Source organism: Plutella xylostella, chromosome Z, assembly GCF_932276165.1.
Source record: "Plutella xylostella chromosome Z, ilPluXylo3.1, whole genome shotgun sequence".
Classification (NCBI taxonomy): Eukaryota; Metazoa; Arthropoda; class Insecta; order Lepidoptera; family Plutellidae; genus Plutella; species Plutella xylostella.
The window spans coordinates 14,878,114-14,899,226 of NC_064012.1; the positions used below are offsets into that span (position 1 = coordinate 14,878,114).

At 45.6% G+C, this 21,113-nt stretch overlaps 1 protein-coding gene across 1 annotated transcript; it reads left to right on the forward strand.

The window, feature by feature from the left end:
• The first annotated feature begins 24 nt into the window (after nucleotides 1–24).
• Nucleotides 25–20,737, forward strand: LOC105384238 (intraflagellar transport protein 122 homolog). Its single transcript, XM_048632946.1, has 6 exons — nucleotides 25–126; nucleotides 835–992; nucleotides 2,330–2,458; nucleotides 4,408–4,553; nucleotides 4,950–5,088; nucleotides 20,509–20,737. The coding sequence occupies exons 1-6, from the start codon at nucleotides 25–27 to the stop codon at nucleotides 20,666–20,668; spliced, it is 834 nt and encodes a 277-aa protein (XP_048488903.1). The 3' UTR covers nucleotides 20,669–20,737.
• Nucleotides 20,738–21,113: the final 376 nt, after the last annotated feature.

Genomic DNA, 21,113 nt, shown 5'->3' on the forward strand with positions numbered 1-21,113 from the left:
CTCGGGACGATGTCATTAGCACACATGGGGCGCTGGGCCGCCGCCGCCGCCTCCTTCCTGTCCGTGGGGGCTCAGGCACAGGCTCTGAGCCTATATACCGACCTGCGCATGTTCAATAAGGCACAGGTAACTAGTAGTAATAACGCAGGGTAGTAATCAAAGAATGCATTAGAAATACATGAAGGCGTTAAAAAAGTATGTGTTTCTTAAGATACCGATACAGACACTCATGTTCAATAAGGATATTATAGGTGCAAAAGAAGGCAGTAACTAGATACCAATAGTTTTGGAGCTACGCACCCATTAGACAGATACATAATTACACAACTACAACCTCAAGTTAAAATAACACCCCTCTTTTTGCGTCCAGGGTTAAAAGCATAGTTAATGTGTATTGAAGTTCGTTTGTTTCCTACTATCTTCGAAAGCAACATATATATTTTCACAACCAATAGTAAAACTCAACGTAAAATAATCCAATAAATAATAATAATAACTTCCCCTTGATTCCTTTATTCCGGAGCCAACAGCGTTCTAGATCTGTATGGTAGTTTGTCATTTGATTGTATCAAATTTTCAACATTACCATCTGAATAAAATTTCTTTCGCCGTGTTGCAATATACCTGACAGTGTAGTAGATGTTATTATTCTCAAAATAAATATTATTTCACCAATTTAGTGCCAATTTCTCCATGGTCGGTTAGAGCATAACCAGGTATTATTGGTTGACTTTTGGCACATCTGTCAAGAATTTAGTAAGTATGGAGATGAAGTATAATTGATCAACCAATACCTGGTGAAATTGGAGCTAAACCCTGATTCGTTTGTTCCAGGAACTAGTAACAGACAGTGCGGGCGGCTTAGCACTGGCGCGGCGGCGCGCGGAGTGGGCGCGCCACGCCGGGTCCCCGAGCGCCCCGGCCATGTTCCTGGCGTGCGGCGACGTGCCTCGCGCGGCCGAGCTGCTGCAAGCCGCCCAGCGCCCCGCACAGTAACCACTCACTTATTTACATACTAGCTGTTCCCGCGAGCTTCGCTTCGCCTTAAAAAGTTTTCCCGTGGGAATTCCGGGATATAAAGTAGCCTATGTTCTTTCTCAGGGTCTAAACCATATGTATACCAAATTTCATTCAAATTCGTTCAGTAGTTTTGGCGTGAAAGAGTAACAGACAGACAGACAGACACAGTTACTTTCGCATTTATAATATTAGTAAAGATAGATAATGTATTATAGTAACTAGTGCTCACAGCGCGGGCAGTACAGTTGCTAGTAGTAGACAGTGCGGCCGCCATGTTCCTGGCGTGCGGCGACGTGCCTCGCGCGGCCGAGCTGCTGCAAGCCGCCCAGCGCCCCGCACAGTAACCATTCACATATCTACAGACAGATAGTGTGTTATAGTAACTAGTGCTCACAGCGTACTAGCCGCCCAGCGCCCCGCACAGTAATAACAATGCACTCACGAGCAATGAAAAAGTTCCACCTTTCCACCTGTCATTGACGTTCCTTATTTTATGTCACTGGAACTTCTTCATTGTTCGTGATTATTTATTTATTTATTAGGTTTTTCAACAGACACACACTTTACATTTATAAAAAGAAAACATCACAATACATGCCACAGTGGGCATCCAATTACAGAAAACACAGCATTAACAACACAATCGAGAAAAACTTATGCACTAATAGCCGGCATATAACTTAATACCAAATTTATACAAGTTAAAACTAAACATTTAACAAAAACAAAATTATAATATTCAGTCCATAACAGTCCATCCAATAGGCCAATCACAAACGCCACTTTATGTGATCAAAACTTTCCGCTTCCTAACACTACCAGCCAGCAGCCACCTTTCGCAAATCTACATCCCATCTAGCCGGAGTGCGTCCTACATTACGTTTGCTTAGTCGCGGTCTCCACTCCAGAGTCGTGACGTCGTGAGCACAAGTTTCGATCCTCCGTTAACGTTGCGTATCGTCAACTGTCACTGTCAAAATGTAAGGCAAAGTTAGTTCCAAAAGTGACATTTGTTTTTCCATATGTTAGGTGGAATTTCACTAAACGCTAAACGTATTTAGTAGCCTGTCATACGTGTCTGTCAGTTAGTACAAAATGTATTTAAAATTTGATTTAAATACGTTTAGCGTTTGGTAAAAGTGTCCCTTCGTGTAGATTCGAAAATAGTATCGAATCCTATGCTCGCGCCTCAGAACCCGTTTAGCCCATCGATTGGTATTTCACAGATGTAACCAGCCACGTCAGATGTGCTCTGGATGCCGTGCTGTTGTACTGTAACCTGAAATTAATCCCTTTAATTTCCTTCCAGATTAATCGAGCTATCCCGCAAACTGGAACTAGGATCAAGGGACGCGCTGCGCCACGTCGCCGGCGCTCTGGAGGCCGTGGGCGAGCGCGCCGCCGCCGCCGCCGTCTACGAGCGACTCGCCGACTACAAGTGAGGATAACTGTCTTATTTGGAGCGATTTTAGAAGTAACTTTTGGATTCCTAGAATCCAATCCATACATACATAGCTCAAAGTCACTGTTTCGCAAAAAAAAACACTTGAAAAGAAGGTTGGGGTCGCTATAGAGCTAGTTATCACTCTGGAGCAAGGATCCCGGTGATTTTAGAACTAACTTTTGGATTATAGGTATTCATATTGAGTACAATGTCACTGTTTCGCAAAAAAGTACTTGAAAAGAAGCTAGGGGTCGCTATCAAGCACATTGAGCTAGTGAGAATACATTTTGTGTAGGTACCTATAAAATATCTCGTACAATGTCACTACTCGGTAAAAAAACACTTGATAAGAAGCTAGACGTGGCTATATCGCACATGTCGCTATCCCGCAAACTGGAACTAGGATCAAGGGACGCGCTACGCCACGTCGCCGGCGCTCTGGAGGCCGTGGGCGAGCGCGCCGCCGCCGCCGTCTACGAGCGACTCGCCGACTACCAGTGAGGAAAACTGCTTTTTTGGAGCGATTTTAGAATTAACTTTTGGATTCTAGGTATACATACTTACCCACAAATTCATAGACAGTATTTTAAATTTACAACAAGGTTAAAATTGACACTGAAACACACGAAATTCGACTCTTTACGTCGGTCAAAAAGGTGAAATTCGTATATTACAACGTAAATTTTAAACCTATTGTAAAGTGTCAAAAAGCTCTATGAATTTTGAGGTTAGATTACTAAGTACAATGTCACAGTTTCACAAAATACTTGATAAGAAGCTAGGGGTCGCTATTGAGCACATTGAGCTAGTTAGAATACATTGTTGTATAGGTACGTATAAAATATCTCGTACAATGTCACTGTTTCGCAAAAAAAATACTTCATAAGAAGCTAAGGGTCGCTATCGAGCACATTGTGCTAGTTAGAATACATTTTTGTATTATAGGTAGGTACCTATAAAATATCTCGTACAATGTCACTACTTGGTAAAAAAGTACTTGATAAGAAGCTAGACGTGGCTATATCGCACATGTCGCTAGCTCGCTCGCTGGAGCGAGGGTCCCGGGACGCGGCGCCACGTCGCCGGCGCTCTGGAGGCCGTGGGGGGGGGGGCGCCGCCGCCGCCGCCGTCTACGAGCGACTCACCGACTACAAGTGAGGGAAACATTATGGGCCTTACCACAAAAACTTAGACAGTGTTTAAAAGGTGTTTATAGCTGTCAAACGCCTACAAAATCTGTCAAATTTCGTTTTAAACACTAGTTATACAGTGTTTAAAGTTTTTTTGTGGTAGCACAGTAAGTGTTAAATGTCCTGAATATAGCGATTAGCATTAGCGACGCTCTGTTCGACGGTATTATACTATAGTAGAACAACACATATTTGCGTCATAACGCGGTGTCAAGTTAGCGTTCTGACGCTCGCTAGTAACGCTTTCTGTTTGACGAAGCCTTTATTGAATTGCGGTTAAAATACCTCAATTATTTTCTTATCTCAAGGTAGCGTTACCGAGTCATAGCCTCAAGTCCGAGGTTGATGTAGGTACAGTCAGCTGCATAAGTAGCTATACACATTTGTACCTTGTCAATCTGAAACCGCCTATGCATTCATTGAAATATTGACGGTTCGTCAGTTTGACAAGGTACCGAAGTTATAACGACTTATGCAGCTGACTGTACATAATGTACACATCGGCATCACGAAACAATCCATACATCCCCTTACACTAATCTAGTTATTTAGCATTACGATCTGAACCAATATTTGGTTTTCAGTAATCACCAACCCGCACTGTCTGTCCACCAACCCGCACTAGGCCAGCGTGGTGGACTAGGCCTAAAACCCTTCCTTAATTGGAAGGAGACCCGTGCCCCAGCAGTGATGGGTCATGATGTGCCAACCACCTGTCTTGTATATTTACTCCCACCCTCTTTCCTCCCCCAGAAAAGTGGCCGAGCTAGCGGTGGCAGCCGGCGATTGGGACCGCGCCTTCTCTCTAGCTGAAGAGCGGAGTGAAGTCCGGCGACTAGTCTACTTACCGTACGCACTTCACTGCGCACAACGGAACATGTTCGTGGAGGCGCAGCAAGGTATGTGTAGCTAAAGAGACACGTGTCCACCCTCAGCTCTAGATTTGAATATGAACGTAATTGAAGCCTTAACTGGCATGTTTGTTACTATTAATTTAACTATTCCTAGTTCTATAAATATATGCTGTTGGTTTTCCATGCTTCATTAATAAATAAATAAATTCTAGAGGTAAGATCAAATTAAATGATCATAATAGCGACGAAGAATCTCTCAAATGAAGAAGAATAAAATCTCAAACCACTACCGGTTGGGCGCCATGACACCCCCTCATCGGGATAACATTATAAAGCTACATACCTATCTATATTACAACTTAGACTAAATTCAAGCTATGTTGTATTTAGAATTTCTATCACACTACATATCTAACTCACTCCTCATCATCTCATTTCCAGCCTACCACATGGCGGGCGAGACCGTCACAGCGATGCGGGTGTTCTCCATACTAGTGGACAACGCCGTGCTAGAACAACGACACAGTGACGCCAGCTACTTGCACCAGCTACTGGCACGCCGCTGCCTCGCGCCTGACAAGTGAGTGACGAGTGTTCTCCATACTAGTGCACGCCACAGTGACGCCAGCTACTTGCACCAGCTACTGGCACGCCGCTGCCTCGCGCCCGACAAGTGAGTGACGAGTGTTCTCCATACTAGTGCACGCCACAGTGACGCCAGCTACTTGCACCAGCTACTGGCACGCCGCTGCCTCGCGCCCGACAAGTGAGTGACGAGTGTTCTCCATACTAGTGCACGCCACAGTGACGCCAGCTACTTGCACCAGCTACTGGCACGCCGCTGCCTCGCGCCCGACAAGTGAGTGACGAGTGTTCTCCATACTAGTGCACGCCACAGTGACGCCAGCTACTTGCACCAGCTACTGGCACGCCGCTGCCTCGCGCCCGACAAGTGAGTGACGAGTGTTCTCCATACTAGTGCACGCCACAGTGACGCCAGCTACTTGCACCAGCTACTGGCACGCCGCTGCCTCGCGCCCGACAAGTGAGTGACGAGTGTTCTCCATACTAGTGCACGCCACAGTGACGTCAGCTACTTGCACCAGCTACTGGCACGCCGCTGCCTCGCGCCCGACAAGTGAGTGACGAGTGTTCTCCATACTAGTGCACGCCACAGTGACGCCAGCTACTTGCACCAGCTACTGGCACGCCGCTGCCTCGCGCCCGACAAGTGAGTGACGAGTGTTCTCCATACTAGTGCACGCCACAGTGACGCCAGCTACTTGCACCAGCTACTGGCACGTCGCTGCCTCGCGCCCGACAAGTGAGTGACGAGTGTTCTCCATACTAGTGCACGCCACAGTGACGCCAGCTACTTGCACCAGCTACTGGCACGCCGCTGCCTCGCGCCCGACAAGTGAGTGACGAGTGTTCTCCATACTAGTGCACGCCACAGTGACGTCAGCTACTTGCACCAGCTACTGGCACGCCGCTGCCTCGCGCCCGACAAGTGAGTGACGAGTGTTCTCCATACTAGTGCACGCCACAGTGACGCCAGCTACTTGCACCAGCTACTGGCACGCCGCTGCCTCGCGCCCGACAAGTGAGTGACGAGTGTTCTCCATACTAGTGCACGCCACAGTAACGCCAGCTACTTGCACCAGCTACTGGCACGCCGCTGCCTCGCGCCCGACAAGTGAGTGACGAGTGTTCTCCATACTAGTGCACGCCACAGTGACGCCAGCTACTTGCACCAGCTACTGGCACGCCGCTGCCTCGCGCCCGACAAGTGAGTGACGAGTGTTCTCCATACTAGTGCACGCCACAGTGACGCCAGCTACTTGCACCAGCTACTGGCACGCCGCTGCCTCGCGCCCGACAAGTGAGTGACGAGTGTTCTCCATACTAGTGCACGCCACAGTGACGCCAGCTACTTGCACCAGCTACTGGCACGCCGCTGCCTCGCGCCCGACAAGTGAGTGACGAGTGTTCTCCATACTAGTGCACGCCACAGTGACGCCAGCTACTTGCACCAGCTACTGGCACGCCGCTGCCTCGCGCCCGACAAGTGAGTGACGAGTGTTCTCCATACTAGTGCACGCCACAGTGACGCCAGCTACTTGCACCAGCTACTGGCACGCCGCTGCCTCGCGCCCGACAAGTGAGTGACGAGTGTTCTCCATACTAGTGCACGCCACAGTGACGCCAGCTACTTGCACCAGCTACTGGCACGCCGCTGCCTCGCGCCCGACAAGTGAGTGACGAGTGTTCTCCATACTAGTGCACGCCACAGTGACGTCAGCTACTTGCACCAGCTACTGGCACGCCGCTGCCTCGCGCCCGACAAGTGAGTGACGAGTGTTCTCCATACTAGTGCACGCCACAGTGACGCCAGCTACTTGCACCAGCTACTGGCACGCCGCTGCCTCGCGCCCGACAAGTGAGTGACGAGTGTTCTCCATACTAGTGCACGCCACAGTGACGCCAGCTACTTGCACCAGCTACTGGCACGTCGCTGCCTCGCGCCCGACAAGTGAGTGACGAGTGTTCTCCATACTAGTGCACGCCACAGTGACGCCAGCTACTTGCACCAGCTACTGGCACGTCGCTGCCTCGCGCCCGACAAGTGAGTGACGAGTGTTCTCCATACTAGTGCACGCCACAGTGACGTCAGCTACTTGCACCAGCTACTGGCACGCCGCTGCCTCGCGCCCGACAAGTGAGTGACGAGTGTTCTCCATACTAGTGCACGCCACAGTGACGCCAGCTACTTGCACCAGCTACTGGCACGCCGCTGCCTCGCGCCCGACAAGTGAGTGACGAGTGTTCTCCATACTAGTGCACGCCACAGTGACGTCAGCTACTTGCACCAGCTACTGGCACGCCGCTGCCTCGCGCCCGACAAGTGAGTGACGAGTGTTCTCCATACTAGTGCACGCCACAGTGACGCCAGCTACTTGCACCAGCTACTGGCACGCCGCTGCCTCGCGCCCGACAAGTGAGTGACGAGTGTTCTCCATACTAGTGCACGCCACAGTGACGCCAGCTACTTGCACCAGCTACTGGCACGCCGCTGCCTCGCGCCCGACAAGTGAGTGACGAGTGTTCTCCATACTAGTGCACGCCACAGTGACGCCAGCTACTTGCACCAGCTACTGGCACGCCGCTGCCTCGCGCCCGACAAGTGAGTGACGAGTGTTCTCCATACTAGTGCACGCCACAGTGACGCCAGCTACTTGCACCAGCTACTGGCACGTCGCTGCCTCGCGCCCGACAAGTGAGTGACGAGTGTTCTCCATACTAGTGCACGCCACAGTGACGCCAGCTACTTGCACCAGCTACTGGCACGCCGCTGCCTCGCGCCCGACAAGTGAGTGACGAGTGTTCTCCATACTAGTGCACGCCACAGTGACGCCAGCTACTTGCACCAGCTACTGGCACGCCGCTGCCTCGCGCCCGACAAGTGAGTGACGAGTGTTCTCCATACTAGTGCACGCCACAGTGACGCCAGCTACTTGCACCAGCTACTGGCACGCCGCTGCCTCGCGCCCGACAAGTGAGTGACGAGTGTTCTCCATACTAGTGCACGCCACAGTGACGCCAGCTACTTGCACCAGCTACTGGCACGCCGCTGCCTCGCGCCCGACAAGTGAGTGACGAGTGTTCTCCATACTAGTGCACGCCACAGTGACGCCAGCTACTTGCACCAGCTACTGGCACGCCGCTGCCTCGCGCCCGACAAGTGAGTGACGAGTGTTCTCCATACTAGTGCACGCCACAGTGACGCCAGCTACTTGCACCAGCTACTGGCACGCCGCTGCCTCGCGCCCGACAAGTGAGTGACGAGTGTTCTCCATACTAGTGCACGCCACAGTGACGCCAGCTACTTGCACCAGCTACTGGCACGCCGCTGCCTCGCGCCCGACAAGTGAGTGACGAGTGTTCTCCATACTAGTGCACGCCACAGTGACGCCAGCTACTTGCACCAGCTACTGGCACGCCGCTGCCTCGCGCCCGACAAGTGAGTGACGAGTGTTCTCCATACTAGTGCACGCCACAGTGACGCCAGCTACTTGCACCAGCTACTGGCACGCCGCTGCCTCGCGCCCGACAAGTGAGTGACGAGTGTTCTCCATACTAGTGCACGCCACAGTGACGCCAGCTACTTGCACCAGCTACTGGCACGCCGCTGCCTCGCGCCCGACAAGTGAGTGACGAGTGTTCTCCATACTAGTGCACGCCACAGTAACGCCAGCTACTTGCACCAGCTACTGGCACGCCGCTGCCTCGCGCCCGACAAGTGAGTGACGAGTGTTCTCCATACTAGTGCACGCCACAGTGACGCCAGCTACTTGCACCAGCTACTGGCACGCCGCTGCCTCGCGCCCGACAAGTGAGTGACGAGTGTTCTCCATACTAGTGCACGCCACAGTGACGCCAGCTACTTGCACCAGCTACTGGCACGTCGCTGCCTCGCGCCCGACAAGTGAGTGACGAGTGTTCTCCATACTAGTGCACGCCACAGTGACGCCAGCTACTTGCACCAGCTACTGGCACGCCGCTGCCTCGCGCCCGACAAGTGAGTGACGAGTGTTCTCCATACTAGTGCACGCCACAGTGACGCCAGCTACTTGCACCAGCTACTGGCACGCCGCTGCCTCGCGCCCGACAAGTGAGTGACGAGTGTTCTCCATACTAGTGCACGCCACAGTGACGCCAGCTACTTGCACCAGCTACTGGCACGCCGCTGCCTCGCGCCCGACAAGTGAGTGACGAGTGTTCTCCATACTAGTGCACGCCACAGTGACGCCAGCTACTTGCACCAGCTACTGGCACGCCGCTGCCTCGCGCCCGACAAGTGAGTGACGAGTGTTCTCCATACTAGTGCACGCCACAGTGACGCCAGCTACTTGCACCAGCTACTGGCACGCCGCTGCCTCGCGCCCGACAAGTGAGTGACGAGTGTTCTCCATACTAGTGCACGCCACAGTGACGCCAGCTACTTGCACCAGCTACTGGCACGTCGCTGCCTCGCGCCCGACAAGTGAGTGACGAGTGTTCTCCATACTAGTGCACGCCACAGTGACGCCAGCTACTTGCACCAGCTACTGGCACGCCGCTGCCTCGCGCCTGACAAGTGAGTGACGAGTGTTCTCCATACTAGTGCACGCCACAGTGACGCCAGCTACTTGCACCAGCTACTGGCACGCCGCTGCCTCGCGCCCGACAAGTGAGTGACGAGTGTTCTCCATACTAGTGCACGCCACAGTGACGTCAGCTACTTGCACCAGCTACTGGCACGCCGCTGCCTCGCGCCTGACAAGTGAGTGACGAGTGTTCTCCATACTAGTGCACGCCACAGTGACGCCAGCTACTTGCACCAGCTACTGGCACGCCGCTGCCTCGCGCCCGACAAGTGAGTGACGAGTGTTCTCCATACTAGTGCACGCCACAGTGACGCCAGCTACTTGCACCAGCTACTGGCACGCCGCTGCCTCGCGCCCGACAAGTGAGTGACGAGTGTTCTCCATACTAGTGCACGCCACAGTGACGCCAGCTACTTGCACCAGCTACTGGCACGCCGCTGCCTCGCGCCCGACAAGTGAGTGACGAGTGTTCTCCATACTAGTGCACGCCACAGTGACGCCAGCTACTTGCACCAGCTACTGGCACGCCGCTGCCTCGCGCCCGACAAGTGAGTGACGAGTGTTCTCCATACTAGTGCACGCCACAGTGACGCCAGCTACTTGCACCAGCTACTGGCACGCCGCTGCCTCGCGCCCGACAAGTGAGTGACGAGTGTTCTCCATACTAGTGCACGCCACAGTGACGCCAGCTACTTGCACCAGCTACTGGCACGCCGCTGCCTCGCGCCCGACAAGTGAGTGACGAGTGTTCTCCATACTAGTGCACGCCACAGTGACGCCAGCTACTTGCACCAGCTACTGGCACGCCGCTGCCTCGCGCCTGACAAGTGAGTGACGAGTGTTCTCCATACTAGTGCACGCCACAGTGACGCCAGCTACTTGCACCAGCTACTGGCACGCCGCTGCCTCGCGCCCGACAAGTGAGTGACGAGTGTTCTCCATACTAGTGCACGCCACAGTGACGCCAGCTACTTGCACCAGCTACTGGCACGCCGCTGCCTCGCGCCCGACAAGTGAGTGACGAGTGTTCTCCATACTAGTGCACGCCACAGTGACGCCAGCTACTTGCACCAGCTACTGGCACGCCGCTGCCTCGCGCCCGACAAGTGAGTGACGAGTGTTCTCCATACTAGTGCACGCCACAGTGACGTCAGCTACTTGCACCAGCTACTGGCACGCCGCTGCCTCGCGCCTGACAAGTGAGTGGAGAATGGATATTAATATCTACCAGTTATCGTGATGTTTGTGATACTTGTATAACTGTTCTTAATATTCTTAAATGAAAGAATGACTTCTCAGTGTAATCAGCTTATATATTTTCCAGTAGGTATTACAACAGGCAGAGATTTCACAAGATAAGTGGACAGTACAGTAAAGAGGGTCCAAATGCCGTTTTCAGGACTTATATAGCCTTATCCCTACCAACGGTTGGCAAAACCCCCACCCGACAACGAAAACAGGGATGCCAGTCTAAATTATATTTTTTCCCTGTCGGCTGGGTGCCCCACCGAAACCGTTGTAGTTAACTCGTGCTAGACACGGTTAACCCTATTTATGTTACAGTCGGCCATCCTTAATAGTACGAGACCTCTCGTAAATGACTACTAACAATATATTCTGTTTTAAATTAAATATATTCTACTTGCAAAACAGCTATGTGATTTGTAATTACTATTTAGGTTTATGTATTCTAGATATTTTGAAATTAGGCACTTGAACTTTTACATTACATAATTAAAGCATTTTGTACATTTTGCATAACAAATATGAATTTTATGATGTACAAATATATCAAAAGATAAAGTAATAAAAAGATTCGTGAACTTTCTAACGCGAGTCACCTTATAACTTAGCATAACCTAACGTTAATCATAATGAATACAGTGAATTCTTGATATAAAAAAAGAAAAAATAAATTATAAAATTGTATTTATAACAAGGGATACATGCTCGTAACACAACGTCGGCCATCTGTCATACAACGAGTCCTCTCGTGTGTTTAGTAAATAATCTTATTTATTTACAGATATAATAAACTTCTGGTATAAAATTAAACAAATCATAATAATTATGTTCCTACTTTACTTTTACCTTAATTAAAGTATACCTTACTATTTTCCTATTTATATAATCATTCTATATACTTATTTCAAAATTATCACAGCTACTATCTTCCTACTACTTCTCAACACATTATTTACTTATCGAAATCTGCAGGTACTATATACAGGTAAGTATTATTTATACAACTTCATAATTAGTATTTCTTTCGTATACTTAAACTTATTTATTTATAATCATCTATGTAAATTGTACAGTATACAATAAATATTTTATGATATAGTGGATATTGTAAGTATAATTACTTATATCTAAAAGTCACGCTCATCAGTGATCGTGCTCCATCATGGCTATAGTCACAATAATATTATTATCCATTTAATTTCATCTAAACAGTATCCATATGTCTTTATACTCGTAAAATTTTTATTGTGACTTTAGCCATGCTCCATCAGTCATGACCTAAATCATGCTCAATCAGAACTCAAGTCATGCTCTGTCATGAATGTATTCGTGATCCGTCACGAACATATTCACGCTCTATCACGATCATTATCGTGCTCCATTAGTCATGACCAAAATCATGCTCTGACACGACTCAAGTCATGCTCCGTCGCGCACTGTTATCGTGCTCATAACTATGTTAGGAATGAATCAACATCTGTATATTTAATGAAAAAGTCCGGGTAACCTTATTAATAATTTACTTTTAGGATGAAGTATCATCATCACTACTAGATGCACTGTCTGTTGGGTTATTGTCGAAACTAAGCCAAGGATATATTTTATCGACTGATATTACTCCCTCATAATGCCTACCTTTTTTAGTTAAAGGAGTGTCCTCAACGATATAACGATCATTCGGTAGTACTTTTTTAATACGATAAGGCCCTTGACATTTTGATTCTAATTTTTTTGATTGACCTGCTCCTGTTACAATCGCCCTAGTTACTCTAACAAGATCTCCCTCTTTATACTTTTTAGCTATTTTACGGTTTTTATCAAATCTGGCTTTGTTAATCTCTTGGTTTTTTTTAATGAGACTGCTAGCTTCATTTCTAACTTCGTCTATGTTTTGACCTACAGCTTCACTACGAACATCTTCTATGACATCATTCAATACTTTCTGCGATGGGTTAGTTACTTTAACGCCGAACAGCAGTTCGGTGGGAGATTTCTTTGTTACTTCGTGTATAGTTGAGTTTATAGCTAATTGGACATCTTGCACGTATTCATCCCATCGATCAGGACTTTTCCCATGACACAAAGCACTGAGTGATGCAAGAATCGTTCGGTTGTAGCGTTCCACCTGCCCGTTGGCACGAGGTGTAGCTACCGAATTTAGAATATGCTTAATTCCTGTTGTTTGAACAAACTCTATAAACTTTTTGCTTGTGAAGCTTGTTCCCCTATCAGTTATAAGACGCAAAGGCATTCCAAAATAACTAAAGTAATTTTTAAATACTTTTATAGTTGTTTTAGTTTTTGTACTTCGTACTGGCGACAGATTGACATACTTGGTAAAGGAATCAACAATAACTAATAGATATGAGTTTCTACGTTTGCTACGCGTGAAAGGTCCGAGGTGATCTGCGTGAATTGTATGGAAAGGTATTTCCGCTTTCGGTATTGGGTGCATTTCACCTTCTTTAGCTCCAGAAGGAACTTTATGATGTGCGCATTCTAAACACGCTTGCACGTACTTTTTGGTAAACCGCCGCATTTTGGGAAACCAGTAATACTCTTTCAGTTTTTGTAAGGTTTTTTCAAAACCAAAGTGTCCCGCCTCATCATGGTTGGCCTTGAGCAATTGCCAGCGCACGCCTCTTGGTACAACCCAACGTAATGTATTTTCATCAATTATGCGATAAATACGGTTGTTTTTTATCCTATATTCCCTATGAATACCGGCAATTTTGGGTGTTTCCGGGTCTTCCAAGACCTCTTTTATCCGCTTTATTTCCGCATCAGCAGACTGAACAGTTACTACCCAATCTTCTCGATTGACTGACAATACATCTAGTGTATGCAAATGATCTTTGGGTTCTGTAACTGGACTTCTGCTTAGCGCATCAACGTGGGCCATCTTTTCCCCCGGTCGATATTCGATTTCACAATCGTATTCAAGAAATTGAATCCACCATCTAGAGATACGGGGGACAAGGTCTCGCTTGGTAAAAGTAGATCGCAATGCATTACAGTCGGTGACAATAGTAAATTTAATACCGACCAGGTAAACCCTAAATTTTGCCAATGAACTTACAACTGCTAAAGTTTCAAGTTCAAAGGAGTGGAGTTTTTGTTCATCAGCAGTCGTCTGCCTACTATAATAAGATACCGGCCTCCACGGATCTGATCCATTTCGTTGAAGTAATATACCCGCTAATCCTATCTTGCTTGCGTCGGTATGGAGTTGTGTCTCAGCCATAGGGTCATATAACGCTAACACCGGCCTTTCAGTCAGACAAGTTTTCAGGTTTTCAAATGCGGATTGCTCATTTGATGTCCATTGCCAGTTAGTATCCTTTTTTAAAAGGTTTGTCAGAGGTCTAGCTATTATAGCAAAACCTTTAATAAACCTTCTGAAGTAACTTGCTAATCCAATGAACCTCCTAATATCATGCTGGTTAGTAGGTGTTGGAAAATTTGCCACCGCTTGAGTTTTCTGCAGACCTGGTTTTACACCATTACTATCTATTTCAAACCCCAGAAATACAATGTTTTCTTGGAAAAAATTGCACTTTTCCATTTTTAACGTAAAACCGCTTTTCCGTATAGATGTAAGAACTTCGTTTAAACGATCAAGGCCCTCATCAAATGAACTTGCTGGCACCAATATGTCGTCCATATATACAATGACATACTTGATTTGAGCCAGGATCTTATGCATTGCCCGCTGGAATACTGCTGGTGCGTTTGCTAGACCAAATGGCATGCGATTATACTCATATTGCCCATCTGGTGTAACAAACGCTGTTTTCTCTTTAGATTCCTCTGCAATAGGTATTTGATGATACCCAGATGCAAGGTCTAGCGTAGTGAATAGGCATTGTCCTGATAATTGATCCAGCAAGTCCTCAATTCTGGGCAAAGGGTAATGATCCCTTTTCGTTATTCTATTAAGTGCTCGATAATCGACGCATAATCTCTTCTCACCCGACTTCTTTGGTACCAACACTATGGGACTGGCGTAAGGTGAGTTCGATTCGCGTACTATTCCACAATCGACCATTTCATCTATCATGGACTGGACAACCTTCCGTTCTGCGTAAGATAACCGGTAGGGTCTATAAACGACTGGTTCTGAATCCTTTAAATGTATAACCATTTCTGTTTCAGTTGAATAACCCAGGTCATGTAAGCCAGATGAAAAACAATCTTTAAATTTTTTCAACAACTGATAAAGTTTATGTTTTTCATCAGCGGTAAGGCTATCACCACAGTTGACTTCTGGCTCATCCATCTGGGGCTCAAAATTGGCTGCCACATTCAGAACATGTTTTTCCGAACCTATAAACCACGCACGGGTGATCAATGAACCCTTTGGAAAAGTTACCGGATTTGTACTAAGGTTTTGAATCAACAACAAAGAAGAACCATGATCTAATTCGTATTCACCTGGCATTAAGTAATACTCATTTCCCGTCGGTCCTCTTACTGAACCACCCACATACACATTTCCATCTAACTTTTGGTTAGATATTGTGCGAATTGCTTTCATCTCACCACTAAGCACAGTTTCGTCATATTCTGTTGTTAGAAATAATTTTGTATCGTTAATTGGATCTACTTTTTCGAAAGCCAAATTATAGGCAGTTTTCAAAATGCGTACATTGGGTCGCTCAGTAAAAGTATGTCCTAGCAAGATAGGGCAATTTATTAAATGATCGTCGACTACCAAAACATCGACTTTCATTTCTTTAACCCCCTGCACCTCGATGTCTACTCTAAGTTTACCTAAAGGTAGATATGGTATGTTACCCAGCCCTCGTAATAATGGGCCAGAAACGGTGTCCCAATGTAATCCAAGGGCTTGGGCGTTACTTTTACGAATCAGTGTTGCCTCGCTGCCTAAGTCTACCTGACATGCTACAGAAAACCCATCAACTTTGATGACCATCTTGTATTTACTGCTACTATTGTCATCTGTGAGATCAGTTATCTTTTGATCTTGTAAATGGGGCTTTGATGCCATGGATTCATGGTCTTTTACCAAAATTCTCAGAATATTTTTGTCTTTCATTTCAGGTTTAGCATTTTTTTTAGGGCAGTCATTTTGAATGTGACCAATCAGATGACAATATGAGCACTTAATGATGGGCTTGGGACATTTAGTACATGGGTGTCCTTTTTCCTTGCAATTAAAACATGTAATAACATCACTAAATTTGCGAGTTTTAAATTGACTAGTCTTATCATCAAAACGGTTATAATTTCCATTTGGTTTTTTATGTCTTTTAGATTCAAATACCGTATCTTTGGATGAACCCTTCACCGTTTTAAAAAACCTTAACACCTCCTCAGGTTTATCGCACTTAGCAGCTTGTGCACCTAACCTTACACCCCTATCGTCAACCCCGTGTATTAAGCAGTCTACTGCATCACGTCCGAAAATTTTGCAGCGATTAAGCAAATTTGTTTTTGAAAAGTAATACAACTCGAGGGACTCACCGAATCGCGCTCTTTTACTTAGCATTTCCGACAGTAAGTCTGCATAATTTTCGGTTGCAGGAAACGACTCTACTAAAAGTGACTTCCAATCCTCCCACGACCTTTTTAATGATGGTAAACCCGCGTACCATTTTTTTGCGTAACCAGTAAGTTTAGATAATGCATAATGGATAGTTTGCATCTCGTTCCATCTATATATTTCAGCACACTCTACCACTTTATTTAGCCAGACAGTTATTGTTTGCTCTTTGCACATAGGGTCAAACTCCGGAATAACATTATTGTTAGAAGAGGGAAAACTATCTCGCTCGCCGGACTGATTTTTAATTTCTTTTAAAAACTCTTTAATTAAAACAGATGTTGAATCATGGCCTGGTCTGTCATTGTCTAACACAATGCTCCGTCTCCGATCGCGGAGCTCCCTATCACGATCTCCAACACACCTCCTTGGTATGCTGGCTTCTGTGTCATCTAAAGAGACGCTTCGTCTCCGACGTTGGGATTCCACGTCAGGATGTAGATCACGCCCTCGTTGCCCTACGGCTTCCATCGCATTTTGCCTGAGGTCCCGAAGCTCACGCTCTTTCAGAAGTTGGCTTTCTAACACTTGAAGACGCTGTCTTTCTAAATCGAGTTCCTGTTCACGTACCTCAATGCGACTTCGGCTTCTGTATTCAACCTCTCTCACCGGAGTGCGGACACGTCGTCGGCTTCTCAGTACACTGCCTTGGCGGCTGCGGCTCCGGCTACGACGTGCACGTGATGGGACTATAATCGGGCTCCTTGATCTCTGTCCACGATCATCATCATCTCCGTCCACGTCCATGACTCTGAAACTTCCAAAAATAATCAGATTTGTTCATACAATAATTCTCTATTTGGGTATCAAGTATAGCACTGATGGTCAATAATTACTATATTTTATTTATCTTTATTTATAAAATCTACAAGAACTGAAGCTTCATTACTTTTTAAATGAAAGTGCAACAATGAAATGTGAAAGTTTGTACTGGAGTTTTCTTATTATTATCAACGGTATTAGAGTTAACCATGATATTATTGAATAAAAACGCCATAATTACAAGATATATATTTCAATTATTATACGAGTTGACATTACACAGAAGTATTATAGTTCTATTATAAAGGTTCGCAGAAAACTCTCTTAATAGGTTACGCAGACAAAAGCAAATAAGTATACCTAATAGAAATCATTACAAAATGTAAGCTAAACACTAATGATCAGTACCACCAAACCAATTTTATTTTGTTTATTATTATAGTAGATAAGTTCGCGTGTAGGGACGTTGGCGAGTAACGTAACTTAAACGAATTCATAATCCAAGTCATTGAAGGTATAATCTAACTAGTAGGTATCCCTATGTCCCCCACCGTATGACCAATCCACTCCATATAATTAAGCGGATGGGCCTCGGTCACACATCGAGATCGCACCACACCATAATCTACGTCACGATACAGAATCACAGAACTATGTGACGAGTAGGTAGTAGTTTTGTCTCATTTAGCCGAACGGTGCATGTAACAAATATACTTCACGAAGTTCAGCCCCCGTATTATGTAACTCCGTGTGAGGTTGGTTGTTATAAAATGGCTGTCAACCTAGAGCATTATTAATCAATAACTTTTTACTGACTAATCAGATTTCAAAAACGTTTATGTTGAATGTAAGGATATATTATTAGGCTTCTTGCATATTTTTTCATTAAGATTGGTTGTGTTTTCGGTTAATAAGTCTCCAAGCTGATACCAATTATCACCGGTTGGTAACGCCCAAAAAGTTACATAATACAGGGGCAGGCCGGGCACTCGCACATAAATTTTGAACTACATAACTTGCGCGCATTTTTATATCTATAAAATTCTCGTTACTGCATCCAATCCCGACTTATTGTATGTGTAAATACCTATTTGATTTTGGCCTAAATTATACACTGTATTTAATAAAAATCATTATTGTCATTAGTAAGCTTTAATTTTATTTTATTTAATATTATAGGTAGGTATTAATACTTTTTAAACCACGTTCGGTTCTTCACTGAGTAACGCAACCAATAAAATTCATAACTTAAATAAAGAATTTCCACCCCGTTATGGACAATATGCCTACAGTTGTCGTTAAATGGGAGGGTACACGTGAGTCCGTGTTGTTCTATGTTGAATGCCCACGTACAAACGATACGGACTGCACTGCCTCGCGTTGTAACACGGTACCACGGTGGTACAAAAATAACGTTCTCATTACCATACATAAATAAATACTAACGCCTTGTACTAATGTAAGACTCGACAGCAAATATTGGATGTGTCTAACAAATACCTGCCCGACCGGAAATCGACCCCGAGACTTTCGGCGTTCTATACTAACCGCTGCACCGTGCGGTCGTTAATTTTGTTATTTATTTTTAATGACGCAAGTATGTAATAATAAAGTATGTATTACTATGTATACACCTAGCTTCTAGGTGGGTACTTTAGCCAATATTGGAATATTACTAACAGATAAAAGGCTGACTTACGTTACAATAATTTTATTATAGAATACGATAAGAGTTGAATGAATAATATAAATTGTGTACGTACCTATGATATTATACTTTATTTTATAGACACTACAGTAAAGTGTACCAAAATTGTGCGGCACTAAAGAAGCATTTGAAAATATAACTATTTGCTCAACTACCGCCATGTGTTATTGTTTTTTTTTTCATATTTAGCTAACCTATACCAATACGGAGCACAGAATTATTTTGAACCGAAATTAAAGTAAGTATTTCGAATAAGCATAGTACACAATGAACTTAGATTAAGTATGTGAACTCTAATACTATACTACTAAAGTTGTTAAAACTTATTACAAATTGTCCCTTATTAAAAAAAAATATGTTCCGATATATTTTAAGGAATTCTACACAATTTTGGTTAGCTGGATCACCGAGACTTTATCAGTCACATAATTGCCCCCAGAGTGTAGCCCTGGCATGACAATTAAAGTAACCAACAAGACCAGAAAATTCAGGTTTATTCAATCAGTTGCTTCCGAGGCGAACCTTGGCAAACAAATGATTTTTATCATATTCTTGTCACCAGAGAGCAGCCCTGGCATGACAAGGTACGATTAATAACAAAGATTCAGAGTCTTAACGTAGCATGATTCTGCCCCAGAGAGTAGCCCTGGCTAGACAGTCACATACCACAAAGCTCAGTTAATCCCGCTATCCATTCTTAATCAAGTAGGTAATTACAAAACAAACTGATATCATACTAAAAATATAACGGACAAAATGCAAAAGCAGTTCAAAGCTAATAACATAAAATAAGTAGTATTTTTTTACATACCCCTTTTTTTGTGAGCGCTCGTTCACACTTCTGAAGTTAAACTGTTCTTAATATTCTTAAATGAAAGAATGACTTCTCAGTGTAATCAGCTTATATATTTTCCAGTAGGTATTACAACAGGCAGAGATTTCACAAGATAAGTGGACAGTACAGTAAAGAGGGTCCAAATGCCGTTTTCAGGACTTATATAGCCTTATCCCTACCAACGGTTGGCAAAACCCCCACCCGACAACGAAAACAGGGATGCCAGTCTAAATTATATTTTTTCCCTGTCGGCTGGGTGCCCCACCGAAACCGTTGTAGTTAACTCGTGCTAGACACGGTTAACCCTATTTATGTTACACTTGTATTTAGACTTTATGTCTATAACACAAAGAGTAACGGACATTTCCTTCTATGAATCCAGGGATAAAGCCCTCCAGTTATAACCCCCCAGTCTTCATTCCCCCCTCGAGTTACCTCACTTCCTTTCGTTTTACTGTACTTACTGCTTTTGCAACACCCTGCACAATATTAACAACAGCTAGTCAGGGAAGCAACACTCATCTTACTTTTAGGCCCTGTTTCACAATGTCTGGTTAGTGGCTACCTGTGAGATAAAATATTTTTTGACATTATTATTTTTTGACAGTGTCAGATTATTATTTATTATTTTCTCTACTTATGTTTGTGTTGTTTCTATGTGTTCAGTCGCACTTATAAATGAATTTTCTTTCTTTCTATTACTCCGACCAATAACAACCTATCTCTTCACCCCGCAGCCCATCACACTCCATGTCCTCCTACCAACACAACCTATGGCTGGCGCAAGTGTACCACGCGTACGACGCGGTGCACCGCTGCGCACACGAGCCCTTCTCGCTCAGCGCGCCGGACAGCCTGCTCAACGCCGCCAGGTATGTGTCTTCTTCTTCTTACTAGCCTTATTATCTATTTTTAATCTCAGATTCTGAACGGCTCACCAACCGTCGATTGTCCTGCCAATAGAACGATACGTCACTTAATTGATAACTAGCTCGTTCATTGAATGTCGCTATTCAATTGTATGACTAGGCCGTAAGTCGTAGTGAACAGTCGATATCACTTGACACCACAACTGGTGCCAGGTCAGTAGACGCGGGGCACCGCTGCGCGTACGAGCCCTTCTCCCTCAGACCGCCGGACAGCCTGCTCAACGCCGCCAGGTCTGTGTCTTCTTCTTCTTACTGGCCTTATCCTTAGTATTATCTGTTTCTTAATCTCAGATACTAAATTGACAGACACACAACCAAACGATACGTCACTTAATCGCGGGACAATCGAGTGTTGATTAACCGTTCAGAATCTGTCGGAGATTTAATAACAGACTTTAAGGTCGGTATTTTTC

Excerpts from the sequence above, each read along its gene's own strand:
- LOC105384238 (XM_048632946.1), top strand. The coding sequence starts at position 25 with ATGGGGCGCTGGGCCGCCGCCGCCGCCTCCTTCCTGTCCGTGGGGGCT. Across the intron at positions 127-834 it reads GCATGTTCAATAAGGCACAG|GAACTAGTAACAGACAGTGC; the intron begins GTAACTAGTAGT and ends CGTTTGTTCCAG. Across the intron at positions 2,459-4,407 it reads GAGCGACTCGCCGACTACAA|AAAAGTGGCCGAGCTAGCGG; the intron begins GTGAGGATAACT and ends TTCCTCCCCCAG.